General features: G+C 39.5%; 1 protein-coding gene across 1 annotated transcript in view; it reads left to right on the plus strand.

Annotated features, from left to right (window-relative positions):
• Positions 1-23,840, plus strand: part of FBN1 (fibrillin 1) — a 130,885-nt gene that overhangs the window by 70,649 nt on the left and 36,396 nt on the right. Inside the window, exons 19-32 of the mRNA XM_009070106.1 lie at positions 460-579; positions 1,508-1,645; positions 2,637-2,687; positions 5,233-5,358; positions 6,082-6,306; positions 7,515-7,640; positions 7,733-7,861; positions 8,468-8,593; positions 8,725-8,850; positions 9,600-9,722; positions 13,409-13,534; positions 13,622-13,747; positions 22,469-22,591; positions 23,157-23,279. Of these exons, the coding sequence (XP_009068354.1) occupies positions 460-579; positions 1,508-1,645; positions 2,637-2,687; positions 5,233-5,358; positions 6,082-6,306; positions 7,515-7,640; positions 7,733-7,861; positions 8,468-8,593; positions 8,725-8,850; positions 9,600-9,722; positions 13,409-13,534; positions 13,622-13,747; positions 22,469-22,591; positions 23,157-23,279 (1,788 nt within the window). The remainder of the gene's footprint in view (positions 1-459; positions 580-1,507; positions 1,646-2,636; positions 2,688-5,232; positions 5,359-6,081; positions 6,307-7,514; positions 7,641-7,732; positions 7,862-8,467; positions 8,594-8,724; positions 8,851-9,599; positions 9,723-13,408; positions 13,535-13,621; positions 13,748-22,468; positions 22,592-23,156; positions 23,280-23,840) is intronic.

Raw genomic sequence — 23,840 nt, forward strand, 5'->3', positions numbered from 1 at the left:
ATTAGGTAATCTCATGGAATAGCCTGTATTAGGTCTGTGCTAGTAGGCCCCTTATTTACTGCTGCTGCTGAGCCCACACTGTGCCCACATTGGTTGAGAAAAACTTGAGAGGAACCAAGTTTTACAGATCTGTTGTGTGGAGAACAGAGCCGGACGGCTCCTAGTTTGAACACTTTTTGAGCCACAGGCAGGATGTGTGTCAGATCATGGAAGGAGCACAGTCCATCACCACAAAGCAAGGCAACTGAAAAATGAGATGCTGCTTCCAAGTTCAGTGTTAGTGTGTCTTTAGGACACATGCATCATTAGTCTGTTGTGAAGAGTTTCATAATAGAAGAATGGGTTATCAGGGAGGCTGGTTATAGGGAAAGCTTCTTGCCTTTTTCCCTAAACTGAGAAGAGCCATATGTACTTTTGTTAATGCTTTCTGGCACTAATGGCAGTGTGTTTCTCTTCTAGATATTGATGAGTGTGAATCTAGTCCCTGTGTTAATGGAGTGTGCAAAAATACACCAGGCTCTTTTGTTTGTGAATGTTCTCCTGAAAGTACCTTGGATCCAACCAAAACCATCTGCATAGGTATTTATTCTTCTGAAGATTTTATGTTTGCTGGCTAAAAATGATCCCTGACATGTGAACATTTTACACCCAGTTTAGAAAATACTTTAAAATAACTGTAGATATATTTAGTGGAAAACATTACAAAAACAGTGTTAAGAAAATGTTTGTTTCCACCATTCCTACGGGTACATAAAGTGCCACTAGCACTTGGGAGTGTGTGTTCTTCCGTGGCAAATTTGAAAAAGATGAAAATTTTTTGTAACTTGTAAATGCTAAGACTACCTAATTCCCCTGTAAGAGAGATGAACGTATCCTCATTAGGCTACACTCTCTGAACAGGCCAGTTTTCAATTTGAGATGGAGCATGAACAAGTTACGCACAGTCCATACCAGCTCAAGAGCATCCATGGACAGTGCTGTGATTCACATACTCTGTGGCTCATAATTTCTTCCCTTGCCTGTTCTGGAGGGACAGCAATTTATAGCTCTTGTCTAGTCAGTGAGGAAAACTGTAGAACTACAGCTTTGTCTGATGCTTATCTATCTCCTGCTGCTCCCTATATGGGAAGATTAGATATCCAGACTGGGGGATCTAATAGATTCATGGAAGATCAAGCCAGGGTTCATATCCACTCTGTTCTTCTGCATGTGCCTCTAATCTGAGTAAAAATAAATACAGTGACTCGAATGGTGTTGACATATTCCCTGTTAAGAGCAATAAGCATAAACTAGGATTTGCAAGGGCTCTGTGCTGGGATGATTTCAGGCTATAGTCCAGCACAGAGAAGGATAAATTAAGAGCTTTTAAAATAAATTCATATCTGATGTGGTAAGTTATAACGAAAGGATGGTTTTTCTTCATGGTTAAATTCACATGTGTTTGTAAATATAGTAGTATATGATGCTAAAGAATCTGCATGACAATACATTGTTTTTTTCCAAACAGAAACTGTTAAGGGGACCTGCTGGCAGAATATAGTGAATGGAAGGTGTGAAATAAATATCAACGGAGCAACTCTGAAGTCCCAGTGCTGTTCCTCACTAGGTGCTGCTTGGGGAAGCCCATGTACACCATGTGAACGAGGTAACGCTGTTCATTTTCCTCAGGAACCTGGGACTTTTCTTCTTCTGAGGTTGATCCAGATTATTGTCATAATAATCTGGAGTTGGGCACAGGCTAGACAAATAAATGTACTTGTTCTGTTATCAAACACTCATTCCTTATCCAGTCTGAAAAAAGTTTTGATATTTGAGAGGCAGCATGTAGCTATAGAATAACTCTGGACTTTGCAGTAAATATTTTACAAGTTTAAACAGTGAAGGGACCACACCTACAGTCTGTAACTTGCAGCATTACTTTAGCATGGTTTGTCATAATTAGTGATCTAGAGTTCTTAATGATGTAGCAATAGATGCACGTTCCCCAGAGCTCCCAAGAAAATGTTCAGAACAAATGGATCTTTGGTGTGGTAACGGAGGGAGGAGAGGGAGTAGTCCTTGTTATTATACTCTGTAGATTAACTGATGACCTAGAGAATCATACAGTTGATCAAGAAATGGGTTGAGGTCTCTGCATATTCATTGGATAGTTAGACTGAACTGTGGGGTGAGCTGGGAACCCTGGGATGAGCTGATGAATGCAGAAATGTGTGTGGGTTGTTATTTCTATATCCTGAAAGCTACTAGTTTGCTCAAATCTTTGGTTAAATTCATTCTGTATGTCTTAGCAGAATTCATCCTCATTCATCCATGGTAAATAGGGCTGTAATGTGCTGTGATCAAGTGAAATGAATTAATTGGTTTGAATGAAGCAGGAATCATAACCACTTTTGGGTTAGCTAGCAGAGACACATGGGAAGCAAAGGAGGATAATGGCTGACACTCTAGATAGTTTATGTAATTGCCTCATCTTATCTCTTTATTATTTCAGAAAATACTGGGGTACTGTCTAAGCACTCAGGCTTCTTATAGCAATAAACTCTAGATAATATTTCACATGATCAGTTTTGCACAATAAGTTAATGGTGAGTTTTGGACTGTAGCATTCTGACAGTTCACTTTTGTTTGTTTTACAGACCCAATATGTCAAAAGGGATATTCAAGAATAAGAGGAACGTTGTGTGAAGGTATTTATTGTTGCCTTAACATAAATCAGAGCTAGAATGAAAAAAATGCCAGTGTTTTGATTCAAGTGGTTAATTTAGCATAGAGGAACACTATGCCAAATTCTTACCTCGTGTGGTTCCATTGACTTCATTAGAGTTATGTCAGGGATGAATTTGGTTTCAGTTTGTTTAACATTCCTACAGACTAACAGTTTATCTCAAAGTGCACACTTGCAAATACAGTGTCTACCTGTATATGGAGATGGTTTTCTCTCTTCAAATACTGTTAACTGAGTAACCTGTTTGGGCAAAGTATGCATCTTATGTATACTATAAAACATGGCATTATTAATGCAGTGGCATGACAAGCCATTGCTATGCTTTAGAAAAAGGATGTTTAATGGCTATAGTTCACATAAAGTTTTCTTTTACTTTTTTCCTTAACCTTGGCTTTCTCCCATGCATCATTATATGGAATCAGACATGTTCCAAAGCATATTTTCATTGTCTTATTAAAATAAAAGCCATCGGGACACAGTTATACTCTGGTGAAAGAAAAGGTTAAAGATTTTTTTAATGTGTAGCTTTTTGCTTGGTATAGGATGACTCTATAGTATTCTGTGAGAATTGAAGGTCCCACCCTATTCCATCTTCATTTGAATTGATTTGAACCCCTGGAAAAGTACTGCATATTTACATAATATGCAGAAGCTCAGTGAGTCTCAAACTGCTGTGGGTCATCCTGACTGACAACATCTGACATGACACTGCAGTTAAAATATTTTTGAAAAATTACTCCCATATGTAGCTTCCATAAAGAAACATTGTTTTTTTCCTTAACAAAAAAAAAGAGGAACACCCTCACACATATTCTTTGCTTTCCAAATGATGACTGAATAACTTGGCACGTCTGTGCTGCAGACCCACTGTACATAACTTATCTGACCTCAGCAACACTTTCTGGAGTGTGTAAGTGAAAGAAAAGGAAAAAAAAAAGTGGCCCCACCTATCTCTCTTCACAAGGAAAGTCTTAGAACATTTTCAACACTGCTGGGATGGAAAGTTTATTCTTCCAAGATGTAGACATAACTGTTTTCAGCATTTTCTTTACCAGTACTTTGGATTGCACCTATTACATGCTTTAATCTTTCTTATTTCAATGGGACCTGGATAGCCCCAGGTTTTTCAGAGCAGTTTCCCTTGCTGGTAACATGCTGAAGCCTTAGTTGGTTTTCAACCAATGTAAGCATTTTTCAAGACAGGGAAAGGTCTCTGGCAAGTGAGAGACAGGACAAGGGAGTAAGTTTAGTTCCCAAAAGATTGATATTCAGTTCTCCCATACACAACCCATGTAAAATGAGTAGTAGACCTTGTGCAAGGAAATAAGCAAACTAAATTGGCAGCATTCCTCTCGTTTACGGGTGAGCCCTGGAGTTGTCAGCTGCAATATTGCTCACAGGTTGTGAACAGTGTTTCAGTGGTTTCTAATAATCCACTGGCTTTACTTCCTATCTTCCAGTCAATTTACAATATCTGTTCAAGGGCAGAGGCCACTGATTTTCCCCTCTGACATTTATCCTCCATTCTGCTCCATGTGGTTTGAGAGCTGCAGAGTCTGTTTGCACCAGGAGTTTTATCTGGAGGCCTGGCCAGTCCAACATACCCACTTCTTGATTATTCTATACATGAGTGTTCTCAGACAGATTCTCAGTTATTCTTTTCTCACTGCTTGTTCTGATCCTCTCCTGTCTTAAAAATTGTCATGCTTCATCTTGGGCTGTGTTTAATGCTGGAGCCTTTTTCCTAAAGGCAGTTGTGAAGCATATGCTTTTCACAAGACACTGGTGGGAGGTTCCCATGCTTAAATGACTAAACATTTATTTATGCTCAGGCCAAGGTAACACGTTTAATCAAATTATCCTTACCCAAAAGTGCTAAATTTGCCTCTTAGATATAGAAATACAGTCTTTACTTAACTAAGTTAAACTCTGTGTGCAGTCATAAGGAGGTTATTCTCACATATATATAAAGTTACTAATTGTTGACAAGGTCATAGGGCCAGTTTTCAAATGGTGTTGCAGTTTCTAGACATGCAGAGGTATGCCTGATAAGACAGAAACATTAAAAATCAAAATAGAAAAAATTTTACCAATCCTTAAAAAATACAGTATAACTTAATCTAGTTGGAATAATGCATAATGTCATTATGCACTTACTTTTGTCTTTCTTTGCCCATTTGCTTCAAAACTCTGGCCTACAGTGAGTATGAACATGGATATAATTTTTAAATACTCCTCTCCTTTTTGTTACTTCTGAGTTTGATTTCAGTACATGTAGAAATGGCAAATAGCAGCATGTATTATTTCTGTTCATCAGCAGTTTTCTGTAATTAATTGGTTCTGGCTGACTTGCATAGAAAATGGGGAATTTTGTCAGGCCATGTGAACTGCTGTGGTGGTGTATTTTATAGTAAGAAACATTAGGATTTTAGTATTTCTTCAAATTTGTTCATGTTTAACATGCTAGTGATTACTCTTATTAATTTATTTTTTTTTTTGGTAAATAGATGTCAATGAATGTGAGGTGTTTCCTGGAGTCTGTACAAATGGGCAGTGTGTCAATACCTTGGGATCATTTGTTTGCCAGTGCCCCAATGGAATGACTTTAGATGCTTCTGGACGGACTTGTCTTGGTAGGTATTAATTCCATGTACAGGTCAACTAGAGAAGAGCAAAGCTATGTGGTAGGCAATGATTGCACTGCATGTTTTCTTGCAAGTTAGGAACATGATTTTTGCCCATTTTTCAAATGGAATTAGTCAGGGATATGAACTTAGTTTAGCTGAAATAAGAGCAGATTCCAATGGTGGTAGCTGAAGCCCATCACCATCTGCTAGCTGGTGAATAGCATTGATTTAGTTCCAGATTGTTCATCTGACAAATCCCTACAGGTTGTCTGCTCTTAGCACTCTTCATCCCCAGCCCCACTAAAACTAATTTCCATGAAGGCTGGAAGAGTGGGGGACACACCATTGTGGGCTGGGACTTGGGAATCTGAGGAGGGATGTGTTGTTCCTAGCCACACTGTACACCTTAATGGAGAGTGCGACAGAATATCCAAGTTTTGTATGCTGTCCACCCAAAGCAGCCTTGTCCATTCATGACTGTAAATGCCTAAGATTTGTCTCTGAACAAGATATAGCTTGTAGTAATTCAAGGATATTATATAGGTATGGTAAGCTGGAATGCTTTCTGATCCAAAATTTATTGCAAGTGTTGAGCACTACTTTTCAGAGTGATGCTTTAAATTTCCTTCGACTCTTAATTTCTGAGTTTAGCATTAATGGAAAAAGATTCCACTGCGGTGAACTAAATTTTCTCTTTCTCTCTCAACATATTGTCCAATTGTCCAACAGATATTCGTTTGGAGAGTTGCTACCTGCAGCATGAAGATGAGCAGTGCACCTCCCAGATCCCAGGCCGACACCGAATGGACGCTTGCTGCTGTTCTGTGGGGGCAGCCTGGGGCTATGAGTGTGAGGAGTGTCCTCTGAAGGGAACACCAGAGTTTGAAGCTCTTTGTCCAAGGGGTCCTGGGTTCTCTACGAAGATAGAGATAAGTGGGAAACCATTCTCTAAAGGTATGCAATCTATTTGTGGTTAATTGCCAGCAAATCTTGCTGGCTTTTCCTTTTGCTCTTCCCTCAACAACTCCTCTGGATTTGAAGTTCTGAGATAGTCAGGCAACTCACTCCCCTTAAGGCACATTTGAAAATCTGATTCAATTTAATGGAAATTAAGGACAGGATAAAGCATAAGAGAATTTAATCTGTTACAGACTATTAATACCATATAATACTTCAGCCTCAAAACATGAAATTTGTGTCTCTACAAGAAAGGTTAAATTATGCCTGACTTTGCCTCCTGACACCTCATAGTAAAAGAACTGGAATAAACTGGGCAGTCAGCTTTGGATGTATTGAAAGAGCAATCCTTACCTGTGCAGAGTTCAGTAAGTTTAGTTCTACTGTGGAACAAGCATGGAATGGTGAATAATTTGGGGAATATCTTGTGAAACTACTTAGAGAAGTAGAGGAAATAGTTTCCAGCATGATAGCTCAGATCAGGAGAATTTACTGTAAACCAAGTGAAGTTATGACTCTCATTGGTAAACTTCCAGCATTAAATGGAAATCACACAGTGACACTCTAGCACCGTGTGCTGAAAGCTCTGTCCAGGGTTACCAGTGGGGTTAATCTGGACACTGTCAGAAGCACAAATGTATATGAATGTGTTTATAAAGAAAGACAGTTACCCAAAAACTAAGCATTCTGAAGACTGAAAGGGAGAGAGGGGGGAATATATTTATGAATGACAGTTGCTGTTGTTAGTTTCAGCCTTGGTTTTATAAACAGTTACTAAGCCATTAACTATCCATAAAGAAAAGTGACATGTGTTTTTATTTATGCTCGTGATGTTTTCTGTGACTCATGGAAGTCACACTTTTTTTCCTCAGAAACCAGAAGACAAAGTGGTTCTTTTGGAAGCTCCCTTTGTCTTGATCCTCTGTCCACTGAAATCTTGCTTAGCTGCAGATAAGATCCTGCAGGACAAAGGGAAGACTAATGTATTTAATGGCAGAAAGTGTTCTTGGCAATTCCAGTGCAGAGTGTCTACACTGCTGGTTAGGGGAAAGTCAGTATCAGTTTATGTAGTGTGGTCTACAGTTTTCCCAAAAGGAGGGATCACTGTCATGAGAAAGGATGAGCTTTGATGTCAGCATTGCTCTTTTGTGCACTGCTTTTGTATGAAGTGATAACATCATATGTCTATACTGTTTCATTTTCAGACATCAATGAATGTAAAATGTTCCCCAGCCTGTGCACCCATGGAAAATGCAGAAATACCATTGGCAGTTTTAAGTGTAGATGTGACAGTGGATTTGCCCTTGATTCTGAAGAGAGGAACTGCACAGGTAAACTGCATGGATGTGTCTCTCATAACTTTGAATTGAAAAGGAAAAACTGAACTCCTTTGAAAATCCTGTGAATGTGTTTTGTGTTACAGATATCGATGAATGCCGCATCTCTCCTGATCTTTGTGGCCAAGGCATCTGTGTCAATACTCCTGGAGACTTTGAGTGTGAATGTTTTGAAGGCTATGAGAGTGGATTTATGATGATGAAAAACTGCATGGGTATGTTTTTATAGACCTTAGATAGGCAATAGTATGCCATGTGCTAGTATGCTATGCATGGTTTATTTTGGGGATTTTTAAGGTTTGATTGTGCCTGGGTTTAGGTCTCATTTTGTGCGGCTTATTAAAGCTGAATTTAATTTAGTTTTCACCCAAAATGTGAATCTGCTGCTTCTGCAGGTTGTCAAAGCACACATGAGCAAGGGACAGGATTTTAGGCAGCTAAATCTTTTTTTAGCCCCACAGTTCCCATTTTGCTAAGTGGGACACCACCCTGAACTTTGAAGTTAGATGAGATTAAAAGAGGTGTCAGGATCTGACGCTGGAGGATATGGTTTAGGGTTTAGGGGTTACAGCAGAATGGCAGGTGAATGGTTGGACTCTGTGATCTTAGAGGTCTCCTCAAACCTTGATGATTCTGTGAAAATTTAGAAGAAGCTTTTTAATAATTTATTTCATTTTTTAACTGAACTGTGGTGTAAGGGATGACTATAGGCAAAGCTTCAGAGCTGAGCTAGGGAGATCTATAACAGACTATGGTGAGGGATGGGCTGCTGCTGCAGCAGTGCTGGCCCTGCAGTGATGTCCTTCCTCTTCTCCCCACAGACATCGACGAGTGTCAGCGCAATCCTCTTCTCTGCCGAGGTGGCACCTGCATCAACACAGAGGGAAGTTTTCGGTGTGATTGTCCTCCAGGCCATCAGATATCACCAAATATCTCAGCGTGTGTAGGTGAGACAGGGAGACAAAATCAATATTGTGCACAGCTTTTTATACCATTCTTGTGCTGTGCCTTTACACGGCGTTTGCTTTAGTATCATTCAGTGTCATTAAAATGTGTTCCTGTTTTTCTTTTGCAACAGACATTAATGAATGTGACCTAAGCACCAACCTGTGTCGAAACGGTCGTTGTGTGAACCTGATTGGAAAGTATCAGTGTGCTTGCAACCCTGGATATCAGTCCACACCTGACAAGTTATACTGTGTTGGTAAGGACAAAATCTATATGGGATCTCTACCCAACAGGGAAGACAAAACACACTTTATATAAAGACATTTTTAACTGTGATTCAAAAAATCTGTTACAGTCTGTCAAAATAGTATGCAAAGCCACCAAAACGTGCACATCAATTATTATGGGAAATGAATGAAGTTATGGCAGTGCTATTGTTACCTCTGTAATAGCTTATTTTCTATAGTAAATCGATCATGATGCATAAAATCACATACCATTTTTTAAATGGCCTAATCCTCCAGATTTGGTCATTAAGAGGGAATAAGTAGTTGGGTTAGTTCTATATTTTTTTATTAATCATCTTTCCTGATAGACCATGAGGAAGAATCATGTGGTTCAATTGCATATGTACATTCTACTGTGCCATGGAAATACTTGAAAAATCCACTGGCTTTAATTCTGCTTGGTCATTTTTTACCTTGATTGTTACAAAAACCTTGTTGCCCTCATGTCACTGTGGTAACTCATCAGTGATATTTTTGTATGTAGAAAGAGGTGAAGAGGTATTTATATCTCCAAGCAGATCTCTTTCCATCCCTGGTTTGCCTGATGTGCATCCCAGTGGCTATATTTGCAAACACTTGAATGTTCAAGGGGTCTGCAAATACCAAGTGTAGATTCTGTATTGATGCTGTTCTGAGAAGCTCACTCAAACTGTGTCCTTGAAATGTGCTTTAAAGTTATAGGTATTGTAGGTTTTAACTGTCATTTTCTCCTTTTTAGATATTGATGAGTGCAGTATAATGAATGGTGGCTGTGAGAACTTCTGTACGAACTCGGAGGGCAGCTATGAATGTAGCTGTAAACAAGGCTTTGCACTCATGCCAGACCACAGGACATGCACTGGTAAGGCAGATTTTTGGAACTTATTTCAATAGCTTACAAATGGATCTTCTTTTAAAGAGTAAAACTATTGTAACAAACAGACTGTTAAAGAAAATATATGGAAAGTGAATTTGGTTTTCTAAAGTAAACATCTTAAAAGTAGCAGAATTGTACAACTGCAGACTGAATTGCTTTGAAGGGAATTGATACTTCATAAAATGTACAAGTTAATTCTAAATTTCATAATAAAAAACTATACTTTTTTTTGGTAGGAGATAAATGAATTTCATAGTAAAAAGCTATACTTTTTTTTGGTAGGAGATAAATTTTCTTCCTTAAGTTATTATATTCAATACGAATTAAAAATAGGTTGAAAACCATGAAAAAATTATCATGAAAAGAAGCCAAAATGCTGTGCATGTGTATTGCATGGTTATAGTGGAGAGAGAATAGACAGAAAGGCTAGAATAGAATCTGATTTTGCTGTTCTGTGGTTGTGTGGGATCTGCTCTTAAGCAAACAAAAAAAATTCCTATTTTTAATTACTTGTTTAGTCAAATGTGAGTATGTTGCATTACTTCAGAGCTGAATGGCTTTCAGAGGAACTGATATCTGAATAGGAAGAATCTTTCTTAGGAAACAGCTCTTTTGCACTCTAAACAGGGTTTGAGAGAAAATTTCCAGAGTTCTCCAACAGTTGAGTGTTCCCCTTTGGGCATCTGGGAGTCATAGTCCCAGGAAGTGAATTGTACTTGGTGATTTCCACATAGGTTACTGGAAAGATAATTCTACCCTACTTTTCTCTTTCTTGTTGCTTCACAACCACTGGCCTGCTGAGGCATGTGAATATTTGCCAGCTGTTTGCCAATTCCATCCAAGAGTTCCTTGAAGAGCATGAGAATTATAACAGGGTTAATCCCTTGGAATAGAATTGCAGTTGAACAAATGGAGAGTTTTCTGTACTGAATTAATAGAGAGAGCTCACATTTAGAATTGGTAAATATTTATAGACCTCTGACCAGGGTCTCAATTACCCTGAGGCCACTCACTACCATTCCAGAAGATAAAAGAGCGTTAAAACCTAGTAAAATGCAGTTTGCCCCCCACATTGTAGCTTGCACTGTCAGAAAGATGTAAAGTAGCCAACCTTCAGCAAGCATCAGACCCTCAGTCAAAGGAAGAATTCAACTAGAAAAAGTGCAGGTTTGATTGACCCTGAAATTAAGTATTTCAAGCCCTGAAATATTTAGATTAAAAATAGTTTGGTTTAGCTCAAGTTTCTAGAAGAGGCAAGCTTGTACAAAAACTGGCCCAAGCGTTGGGGTTTGGGGCACTTTCTCAATACAAAAATAAAACCAGCCAATTGAAATTGTGCCTGTGCCAAAATCTAAACCCAAGTGACAGGATTAGAGTGATATGAGATAGAAGGGAGGAGGGGGGAGTAGAGATTGCTGAGACACTTTTCTCTTTTCATCTTGGCTTGACTGAGGACCAAATGACCAAAGTGTGTGCTGGGACAGTCTTAGGGATCTCAGGTCTACTGACTTGGAACAGTTCTGTGCTTTACTCCTGCTCGTCCTTAGCCAACCAAACACATCTCTAAACCCAAAACCAGAGCAGATCATTCAGAACATCCTTTTTGCATATTAAACTGTGAACTTTGGAATAGAAAACTATCATCTTCCCTTCTCAAAGCTAAAATCAAAAGAAGCGTTTGCCTTTGCTATGGAGAGGGCTTGGATTGTCTGTGGTGTTGTCCATACATTGACTTGACTATAAACGTTGGATTCTCTGTGGTATTGTCCATACATTGACTTGACTATAAACATGTCCATAGAAGTTAGTAGTAAGATTTTACCTTAGTTGTGAATTTTTGCATATTTATATCCAGCCTTGACTCTGAAAAGTAGAATTTCATTCACAAGCCACCCAGTAATAAATATCAGCTATTTGTTTTCATCCTTTAAGAAAGACTTGAGTGCAATAACCACACATAAAAAATAGCAGAAACACCAGACACCTCTGGATGTCAAGTGAAACTCTTATGAAAATATCCAGAGATGTGAGGGGTCGCCTTCTCTACCCTTTTAGAATCTAAAAATGCTGCTGTCTTTGCATGAAAAGATGTTGTTTACTTATATAAACATCTGGTGAATATTCAAAATCCCCATGCTGAAATTTTGCCTCTGCCCAAACTCAGTGAAAAATACGAATGAAAATATTTTGTGACATTTTTTTCTCCTGGCACTAAATATCTGGTTTTACTCTGTTAGATGTTTGTGCATGGTACAAGATATAGTAGGACTGTGACCTGTGCATGTGAAACACCTATTTTACATTTTCGGTTTTCTCTCTGTGTGAACATGTCTTTTATCTTTAACATCACACAAAGCTGGAAGCCATTACAGAATATATTTCTTGATAATTGAGCTGGTAAGAATGCTGTGCAGTTCAGTAGTAGGTCAGGTTTGAATTGGTGAGGTTATGCATAAATAATCAGCTCAATTAGGAGAAACAACAGGTTCTTTGTCAGCTGATTTTCCCCCAACTGTGAAATCAGTACAGTGACAGGTTAGTAAATAAAGTTCTTTATTTCTGTCATTATTATCCCCATTTCTGGAACTTAATTTTGCATGTTAATTCAAATTCCATTCCAAATTAACATTTTCAGGCTAATGTCCATGCCAACATTATTTGCTTGTTAAGATAAACAGGGACTGGTCAGCCTTCTTCCTTGCAAAACTTGTGTATCCACACAAGCACTAGCTGCTAGAAATACAGCAGAATAATGAACATAATATTTTAAATTAAAGTGAGTTCATTTCTGCAGCTGCATAATTACTGCAATCCACAATAGACTGCTCTGATAATGAGTTACACCCTTTCTCTTGGAGAAGATTCCTGAATCTTGTCCTTTTTGTGCTGATTTTTTTCCCATGGTATCACTAGGCAGAGTTTCTGATTTTTGCTCTTTCTGGTCTGTGTTGGTGCTGACACAGGGAGATTCTAGGGATTTTTACAAGGAACACTAACATAACCCCAGGGGCTCTGAAAGATTCCAGACCTTAGGATGGCTGCATTAATATAATAAGGTACATGCTTCTGCAGCTTGGCCCCAATCAGTGATGGCCAATTTCATGAACTGAGAAAATAATTTACATCCTAGACGATGTAACTGGCCAGTCAGCTGAAATGCTAAAAAAGACCATAAAATTCTCTTAGTGAAATAAAGGTATGTACTGCAATTATTCCCATCATGAGTTCAATTCTGTGTTTCCAGTTTATCACCACACTTGAGGCCTGTAGAGGTATTTTGCATGTATGATGGCTTTTTTTAAGCTCTGTAAAGTTTGATATTTTTGTCGCTGAATTTGACTTCAGAGCTTCCATTGACTTAACAACAATGGATTGTGTCCAAGAATCCCCAATTATATGTGGCCATATGGTGTAACAAATGTTCTGTTGGGGTTTTCTCTGAAAGAAAAGTTGGTTCCTGTTTCCACTGGAGTTAGAGGGGAAGGTTTGCCACTGACTTCTGCTAGAGATGAGGAGCTTACTCATTGGGACAACTTTGCACTGTGCCACTCTGTTATTTGCAAGGATTCAATCTTCATCATGTTTATCAGAATATTAAAGTCCTTACTTGCTGTGATGATGGTTAGTTGCATTGCATAAAGGTAACATTTTAATCTGATTTTCCCCTGTAGATATTGATGAGTGTGAAGACAATCCTAACATCTGTGATGGAGGCCAGTGTACAAACATCCCAGGAGAATACAGGTGTCTTTGCTATGATGGATTCATGGCATCTGAAGATATGAAGACTTGCATAGGTAAGTGAAAGTTTTTATACCAAAACTCATATCATTCAGATTTCTAAGAATTTTATTTCATAAATCTTAATTTGTGGGTTTTTTTAGATGTTAATGAGTGTGATCTGCATCCAAACATCTGTCTGAGTGGAACCTGTGAGAATACAAAAGGCTCATTTATCTGTCACTGTGAAATGGGATATTCAGGCAAGAAAGGCACAACTGGTTGCACAGGTATGCTTTAAAGTTTAATTATTAATATTTTGTTAAGCTCATGAGTCTGCTTTTCTGGTGTATCAAACCTCCTGTCACTGTGCTTCTTTTCACTTACTTGTGCTCTTGTTGTACCTCATCCAAATTTGCTGAGCTTGTGTTCTGCTAAACTTCAGTGGCACAGCATTCAGTCTGATGCTGCTTCTGCTGAAATTAGTGGTGAAATGTCCACTGGGAACAAAATTGGGCATATTACTACATTGTTGTTTGTCTAAGAGAAGAGCAAATGCTGTTGTCTGTAACTTGACAAACTCCTGAGGACCTCAGTGCATTTGGATTAGTTAATTATATACTATGCATGCAAATAACAGGCATCTGTTCCAGGCATTATTTGGCAAAGAGAGATGGCTTGAAATATGTGCTAAAATATATTTTCAGTTTTTGCAAAGTGGCAACAATACAGTTACACAACTAAATTCTATCAGAAAACCCAGAATTTGCTTGATTTTGTGTATTGCCAGTAAACAGAAATAAGGTTCAAAATATACAGGCTCTGAGGCATGATGTTAATAATCTGAGTTCTGGTGTCTCGAGCCAAGGTGTTGAGAGTCTTAGGCTTTGCCCAAATATGAATGCAAACATATGTTTAATATAATTTTTAATGTAGACTTAGGGTAAACACATTTCTGGCAATGTTTTTGAGACACACTTTTATTCTTAGTCTGCTCTTATTGTACAGAGTTAATAACACTTTAAATGCCTCAAATATATGAAGCTGTTTTTTTACAGCTCTCATAGAACAATCTGAAAGCTGGAGTTGTACTTTGCATATTGGACCATGGACGAATAGTTGTGCATTAGTAACAGCTGCCTTTGACTTACATATGAACTGATCTAAATCCAAGAAATCCCTAATTGTACCCTGTAGACCAACATTTCAATGTTTTTTGTTTCTGTGCTAAATTATACGAACATCTTCAGTACTGTAGACCTGAAAACCCTCACGCTGATCAGTTACACATGGCGCAGCTGTCAGTCCCAGCACAAGGAGCAGTCAGGGAAGATGAAGCAACTAGCAGAAGGCAAGAGACAGAGAAAGGTCATGAAGGCAGGGGAGGAATCTGAGGCCTGGCTTCTGGGGAAGTGCCTGGAAATAGCCACCCTTTTGGCATCATGTGATGCAGGGTAGTGGCAAATGTCCCAAGCAATACTTTTTTTAGTTAATGGAGAGGTCAGGAAATCCCTCCCTCCTGGTCCCAGCCAAGCTCAGCCCTCTGGATGGACACTGTCTGTCATGTGGGCTCTTCCCACCTCCTTGCACATCTTTATGTTTCCCTGCTGCTTTTGTCTAGATGCTGATGTTTCAGAGAGGATGGCACTCACCAGGAGAAACTCCAGAACACCTTAATTACAACAGATACTGTAGAAGAACTCAGTAATTTGGAAGTCCCCAGTGGTCCAAGACAAAAAAGAGAAGTATCAGTTATGCTGATACAGCTGAAATGGGACCATACTCAAATCACCAAATTTTTTTGGATTCAAATAAGAGAACAGGGAACAGAGCAGGGAATTTCTTGGTTGGTTTAATAATGAAGAAATTGTGTGGATACAGGTCCAACTGTGACTACAGTGTGCAGGTTCTCACATTCTGTTTTTTTAAATGTCTGACTTATTGCTGGAGAACTTTGAATTCTCCACCTCATATTTCCACAGTATTAGAGCAGAGTTGAAGTTCCCAGGCTCAGGTACTGCAGCCCGTGAGAGCATCCTTCAATACTTCTGGAGGGACCTTGCCAACAGCACCTTGACCCCAGGATTCAGTTCTTGTCTTGCAGATAGACCAACAATTTTTAGGAATGCCCAAGGAAAAAAAATTAAAAAAATGTGTGCAGCACTTTGAATGGGAGATTCTCTGTTTCATGAGAACAACTAAATAACGTCCTTTGGGTTCCATTACAGTTTTGTCTAAATATTTCAGCTCCCTTGTCATTACTGGCTGTTTCCATTTTAACAAATAAACTTGTGTTTTTTTCCCAATCATTTAACAGGATTCAGAATCCACCCACTGACTTACATTCTCATCCCACACAGATGTTAGTTCCCCCCTCTCCTTATTTCTCAGTAAGAATGTGGACAGAGTTTAGTAGCAAAAATACAATTTTTAAAATCTTACGGAAAAATACACATTGTAGCTATAGGTTTCTAAGATCAAGTGCTATGAGTGGTTTAATTTCCATTCTCAAGGCAAACACAAAAATACAATTTTTAAAATCTTATGGAAAAATACACATTGTAGCTGTAGGTTTCTAAGATCAAGTGCTATGAATGGTTTAATTTCCATTCTCAAGGCAAACTGTGGTAATACTGACTTAGAGCAGTTCATTGTAGGTTTCTCTAGGCAGACAGTGGTACAAAGTCACTAGAGAGAAATTTTCCTCTATCCCTGTTGCAGATTGTCCTTCTTTATGACAAATATCTTGTCTCTACTTTTTCTGTCAATAAAGTGTATGTGTACTTGTGCAGAGATGAAATCCTGGTTTGGCACTTATATTTGTATTTTGTGATTCATCACCACTCTGGAGTACTGCCTGTAAATTTACAATATTTCACTGTTGATTTAGAGCCTTTGCTTGCTCTGATATTTTCACAGAGCAACAAATTCTTCTCTGACTCTCTCCCATCCATCCTTGCAGTTCTGGCTGTGTCCACAGCCCCCCCTTTTGCTCCTGGTGGAGAGGGGCTTGGCACAAGCTAAGGCTAAGTCAAACTGAAGTCAAACTGAAGGAGGTGAACTTGGTGGCAGAAGTTGCCTGATGTGGTCATCAGATCAAAAATAAATGTATGTTACAAGTCAGCTGGATTTCTCCACAGCAAGCTCAGTGAGTTGGAAGGCTGACACCAGGCTCTGACTCCAGAAAGGCTAGTGGAAGGTGTTCAGCTGCAGCCTTGATGTGAGCTTGGAGAGTCTGGTCTTGAACATTACTTGCTGTCACCCAGTAATGATGACATGAGTGGATATAGTAGTGAGTGCTCTCTGCATACTTGCATGGCTGACAGTAACTTGGTTCTAAAGAGGTCAGACATCTGATACAGTGAAAGGAAGAGGTGAGCCCTGTCATTTGCCCATGGAAATAGATTCATATTATTTTGTGACTTGTTTAATGTGCCCTCCTCTGTATTATTAATGGCTTCTGGCCATTAATAATACATTGTGTTTCAGTCTTCATGGCACAGGAGAGCTCTGGTATCAGTGAAACATACATATGCCCTCATGAATCTGGGAGCTGTCTATGTCAGGCCAAGTACAAGAAGATAATAATATTGAGGTGCTGCCCGCCAAACAGGGTATTACAGAAGGAGTGGATTGTGAGTAGGCATCTGTCCAGCAATAATATGCTGTGACCCAGCATGCTGATGATGTAAGGATGGATAGCAGGCAAGAGCTGAACTGCCCCATGTGAAACTCCAAGAGTTGCTTACGGCTCAGTATGCTGAATAAAATCCAAGAATGATTCCAAAAGAGAAAACAATTTTACGGGTATAGTGTTCAGAATAGGGGAATTTTTCCATATATTTTTCTATTTGTATTAGCACCAAGTTGAAATTCCAAGTCTTTCCCCTCTGAGAAGCCTTCCCTTTTCCTACCTGATTACATGGGCAGCAACCCAGGAGAAGGAAATGCCTTGTGACTTCCACCAGACGACTGGTCCTCTGGGAACTGGACCCAGGCTCGAAATACCAGTGCAACGTCAGTGCGATAAAATGCACAGATACACAGAGACTGCCAAAAAATGTAAAAGTCAGAAAATGCTTAAGGGATTTGCATAATTCCTGACAAACAGTACTGATTTATAGGCGGAGTCTGAATTAAATTTACAGTTTGCTAAGGATCCTTATAGACCATTGAAGCCCCAATGAAACCTATTAGAAAATGGTACACAGAGTACCTAGAGGATTTCATGCCCAGCAATGAATGTGTGAATTTTCTTAAGTTAATGTTCAAATGCAAAGGAATGACTTGGATGTTTCCAGAGGATAGGTGAGAACACAGTGACTTTATCCCCATGCTCCTCTCTGGCCAACTTTAGTGACCTGCTTCCAGACTGCATAGGGATGCACTGAGCTAGCTGGCTAGCTGCTTCTTTCCTTTGGTTGCCACATTTGCAAGCATAGTGCCAACAGGACAGGTATATATGACATATATTTTTGCTGCACATTGGCAACCCTAAAAATTTCTGCCTCTGTGATTAATGGGAGAGACACTTTGTTAATTGCCAAAGGCTTGAGAGAAAAAATATTTGTCCAAAGAAGAGAACTGAAGGAGCCAACAAAATAGGGTGACTGACAGCTTTTTTCCCCCGGAGTGCTTGGGATTGTTATGATGTCAGACCTGCATATTATTTATCATGCGTATTCTCATCTGCTGTAGGCAGACAACTCCCTTAGTATTAATGGGAGTTGTGCAATTGCAAAGCTGAGAACATGTGTGCAGCAGGACTGGGGCACAGTGGGACTGGCTGAGGATGCAGTGTCAGTCTCGGATTGGAATGTCTTTATTTTCCTTGGCTTGTCACGGACTCATACTGGAGGCAGAGGAAAAGGTTGATATAAATCAGTGACTCACTCCGTTACTCTTTAGTGAAAATCCCCATGAAGTCAGTGGGAATAGGCCATCATTGTGTGAAACCCTGACTTGATAGTGTCCTCCTGTGTGCTCTTTGGGTCATGATACCTTAACTCAGGTCGAGTAATGCCTCTGTCTTCAAACAATTAAATGAAAATAGTTGGATTATTTGAAGAGTGCAGTACTGTTTGTACTGCCATGCAGACAGAACAGGCTGGACTCGTGCTCTTATTAAAGATATTTATGTTAATTTTTCCCCTACAGAGCTCAACTTCTTTCTGTTTCATTCTGTGAAGCCATAATTCAATACTTATGGCAACATAAATCCATATTAAGCTCCAGTATAAGCAGGCATAAATTCCATTGATTTCACTGCCCTGTTTACACAGGACCGTGTTTGGTCTGAGATATCTTTTGCCTTGGAAATAATTGCAATGCAATAAATGTAGGCTTATAACTTAGCTGTGCAATGAAAGGAGAGAATAGGGATTATAGCAAAACAACATATCAGTTAAATGCAGATAGCTTTGAAAAGAAGTAAAATCTGGGATGAAGCCAGTGATGGTATTTTATATGCCTCAGTCAGCTTTCATTTAAGTATCTGAAAACCTTTCCATGCATCGTGGAAATAAGCCCTCCAGTGTCCTTGTAAAGGTAGATGGTATTAGAAAATACATTTTGCATTCCCTGTTTGATCTTTACCCAGGCAAAAAGCATTGAAATCTGTTGAAAATTTTTTCCTGGAAGAAAGCTGAAAAGGATTTTAGGATTTTGTTCAAAGCAAGTGGAATGGCATTTCAGTGGCTGATCTCTGAGAAAGCTGATCCTGTTATAAATACCTGTGCTTGGATATAGATTCGTGCTTGCAACTTTCATCCCACAGAAGATTCCAAACTTTTTAGTGTGTGTCTGTCAAACAACTGATGGGGCAACAAGTGTCCACTGCGAGGGCAGCAGTGTCACAGTGCTGCTGTTGCACTGGGAGGTGTTAGTGGGGGCTCTCAGGTGCAAAGTGTTAGTGGGTCAGTGCAAGGTGGGATGTTATCCACAGTCACTCTACGTAGAGTTGGAAATTTATTTCACATTGTCTTAAATTTGAGCCTGAGCATTACTTCATTGCGGTGTAGCTGTTGCATGCAAGTTTCTGTTTGTGTTTGCTGGTGGTTTAAAAAAATTCTTGGCAGAAACTTCTCTAGTGATGATGTTTTTTGTGGTGTTTTGTTGTGCTCTGCAGGGTATAAGGAAACTTGTGATTGTATGTTTCAAAGTATCAGATAATCAAATACAGTGCAGTATTAATGTTTGCAGTGGTTTAACAGTTTGGGTTTTAAAATCATGTAAAGGTTAAAATATAGAGCGTTTGCCTCAGCTTTTCTATGTCAGTGTATACTGTAGCTGACCTCTCTAAATTCCTTCTAGTCTTTCCCTTCAGACCAAGCCAAAATGAGTCTTTTTTTTTTTTTCTGACCACCCTAAAGATTTTTGATAGACACTAGTTTCCTGTTTAGGGTGATGTTATCTTCATGTGAGTTTCTGCACATGCTAAAGGCAAATCTGCTCTGACATTATTTGCTTCTGATCCTTTTTTTTATGTTTAAAAAGTAAGTGTCCATTTGCATGTTTTCAGGCTTGTTGGTGAAGTCAATGTTCATTAATAGTAGATTCCAGCTGCCAGGTTTAGATCTGTATCTAGACATCAGCATTCAGATTATGGGAATACTCATGTCTGGGGGTTTGATTCAAAGCAATGCCTCACTTAGAAAAAAAAAACCTCAGAAAAGTAGGATTGGATGAAATTCCACTATACAGTCTTGGAAAAAACTCAAAACCCCTCCCGAACCCAACTAACCAAAAAAACACACACAAAAATTTCCAAACCCCAATAACAAAAACCCCCAAGCAAACACAAAACCTACTGTCATGGTTTAACCCCAGCCAGCAACCAAACACCACACAGCCACTCGTCACTCCCCCACCAGTGCGAGCGGGGAGAGAACCAGAAGGGGAAAAGCCAGAAAAATTGTGGGTTGAGATAAAGACACTTTAATAGGGAAAGCAAAAGGCACACACACAAAGCAAGCAAAACAAGGAATTAATTCATTGCTTCCCACAGGCAGGAGGTGTTCAGCCACCTCCAGCAGAGCAGTGCCCATCACGTGTACTGGTTCCCTGGGAAGACAAACACCATCACTCCAAATGTCCACCTTCCTCCTCCTTCCTCTCCCACTTTATATACTGAGCATGGTGTCATATGGATGGAATATCCCTTTGGTCCGTTTGGGTCACCTGTCTCAACTGTGTTTCCTCCCAATCTCCCCTGCACCCCCAGCTTCCCTGCCAGTATGGAACACAGTAAAGATCTTGGCTCTGTGTGAGTTCTGCTCAGCAATAACACAGACATCTCCATATTGTCAGCCCTGTATTCAGCACAAATCCAAAACATAGCCCCATACTAGTCGTTGTGAAGAAAATTATCTCTACCCCAGCCCAAACCAGTACACCAACCAAACAAAAACACCTCAAACCAACAGTGAGTTTAGGTACTTTCTGAGCTCGAGTATTTAATTTTGGGATGATAGACAGACAGTGTCTACTTCTTGGAGTCACAGGTTGCCTTTGTGAAAAGGCAAAATATATGTACAGGGCATAGAGAAAGGACACAGCCTTTTGTCTAGAGAAATGTGGGCAGGAACACCTAAGAAGGGGTTACAAAGGAAATGGTTAAGATATGGTACTTAGGCACTTTTCCCAACAGCTCCACAATCATGCCCTATTTAAAGAGCTAACTAGTTGTTTTTAGATAAAATGATAGGGAAATCAATGTTTATGATTTTGGGGATGAGAACCCCAAAGGTTGTTACATGCTTGATGACTGATGCTGTTTCTTAATCAGCTTCTTGAGAGGGGTCTGAGCTGAGGTTTTGTCTGTGGAATCTTGCAGAGTTTGTGAGCTTATTTTCCCTTTCCATCAGCTATTGTACAGAATGAGATTATTTGGCTTACTGCAACAATGAGGGCACCTGGGAGGGCTAAAAAAATATTTTATAAATTTTAAGTGGTTTGATGTGAACTCTAGATAATTTACATCTTGCATGGAAGTAAAGCACAATTAGAGAGAGCTCAGTTACAGAAAACACTGTAAAATCCATAGCTCAGATGTGCAAAAGAATTCCTGACAGTTCTGTTTTAGTTACCAGTAGTAATTTCTGAAAACTTTGCTTTGAGTTTATACATTCTCCAAGTACCTCTGTGAGGCATTAATAAAGTTTCGTGAGAAGGAAGAGTGGCGTTCCATTTTTTTTTAGTCTATGTATTTTGACAGTGTCAGAGAATGCCCAAGAATGAAAAGAAGGTGAAAATAGCAAATACTGAAATAGAATGTGCTGGCATGAACATGTGTGTTGAAGATTGGATGACTGCTGTCTCCAAGGATGGTGACTTTTTTCCACTGTGTTAGGTTTCCTGTGTTCCTAATAAACTGTATGCCTGATGAGTCCATCTGCTGTCATGTAAAATATAGTGGTACAGCCCATCCTCCACCTTCCACACAGCCTCTGGCAAAGCAGAACCTGCTTCATTAACTGCCTAGGGATAATCCTACGAGGAGTTTCCAAGTGGTGCCTACCTGGTGTTCATCAGCATCCATGCAGATACGGTGGGGGCTGTGGGAGTGCTGCATTCCACAAGTCCCTGGGCAGCAGAATTGCCTCTGAGACTTTTTAGCAAGCCATGAATTGTAGAGCCACCAATGGAGTCCCTCTCTGTGGGCTCCAGGCTGGGCAGATTGGGAAAGCTTTTTTCTGAGTTACAGTTTTCTTCCTTGAATATGAAAGTTACCAGGCTTTGGAGTGAACTGCAGAAGTACTGCTTTAAATGCCTATCAGAAAAATCACTAGTGGGGCAGCACATGTTTGAAATATGCTCCATTCTTCTTTGCTTTTCTTTACTTTGTTGTGATTTTATGTCTCTTCTGCTTCATTTTTAAATGCCATGTTGTAAAAAAAATGCAAGCTTGCTTTCATGTTCACATTACCTTTCCTGAGAAATTCCAGTGTCAGTTATCTGGATATGAGGAAGTGTGATCCATGAGCTCCTCAGACATCTCTGTGTTTTTACAGATATCAATGAGTGTGAAATCGGAGCCCATAACTGTGATAGACATGCCATATGTACAAACACAGCAGGAAGTTTCAAATGTAGCTGCAGCCCTGGCTGGATTGGAAATGGTATCAAGTGCACAGGTGAGTGTTATATGCATTTGTATTTGTTTGTAAGGTCAGACCACAATGGGGTTCTAGCAATTCTGTAAAAACCCAACAACACACCTATAAATTGAGAAGGCAAACAGTGATCAAGCTTGTTAGGTCGATTTGACATGATCTGTTGGAGGACTAATTCTCCACCATGGTAACTGTGAAATCAGCATTATCTCATATTTGGCTTGTGAAATGGTGAGAACACACTGCACCACGGAGGGAGACACTGTGTGCTTTAGGACAGCTGATGGGAGGCAGTGAGAGGTCTCCTGGTGCTCCCCATGTAAACAAGGTACAGGTCCCAGTGTTGAGAGTGCCTTGCAGCTTCCCCATTCACAGTTACCTTGTCAGACTTCTTTGAATGGCTGCATATAAGCCATTCCCCATTTTTTCAGTCAGATGACCTCACATACACGTGGGTTTTATTGTGGAAGATTATAGAAAGTAGAGCTTCTGTGTGCCATACACTACTGAAAGTTTGGTGTGGTTTTTTAACTAATGTTGCTTTTCTGTTTTCTTTCTTTTTCTCACCTTTTTTCTTGTTTGTAAGATCTGGATGAGTGCTCCAATGGAACCCACATGTGCAGCCCACATGCTGACTGCAAGAATACAATGGGCTCTTACCGCTGCCTGTGTAAGGAAGGTTACACTGGGGATGGCTTCACTTGTACAGGTGAGTTTTCTTAGGAGAGCAGCAGATGACCTCCAGTGGTCCCTTGCAACATAAGTTAGTCTACGATCCAATAAACAAAAATAGCTTTTAAACATTTGAAATGATTCACAAATATGTCATCATCCTTTGGCTTCTCCTTGACCTAAGTTGCCATAACTTAAAAGAAATACTGTGTATTATACATGGTCTAAATCGATCATTTTTTTCACTTGATAAAATGCAATTTTTCATTGAGCTTTTCTTGTTAGTTGGAGTGAGTGGCAAAATGATTAAAACAATTCTGCATCATATAATTTGGCTACTCACTTTAATACTTAAATAATAGGGCGTATGCATTGGAATTCCTTCATAAAATTGCCTAAAGAAGTTTGTTCTTTCCACAAGTGAGTGTGCTGTCTGTCTCTACTGCCTCATCCTGAGACATGGTGTCAGGATGCAGTGCTGGCATGAGGGAAGTAGCTGCTTCCGAAACTTCATTTTATAAACTGTAAATGTGAATATAAAACTTTGCTAGAGAGATGTTTCCCACCCACACTGAAGTCTACTGCATTGAAGAACAGA

Source organism: Acanthisitta chloris, unplaced genomic scaffold (genome assembly GCF_000695815.1).
Source record: "Acanthisitta chloris isolate BGI_N310 unplaced genomic scaffold, ASM69581v1 scaffold11922, whole genome shotgun sequence".
Taxonomy (NCBI): Eukaryota; Metazoa; Chordata; class Aves; order Passeriformes; family Acanthisittidae; genus Acanthisitta; species Acanthisitta chloris.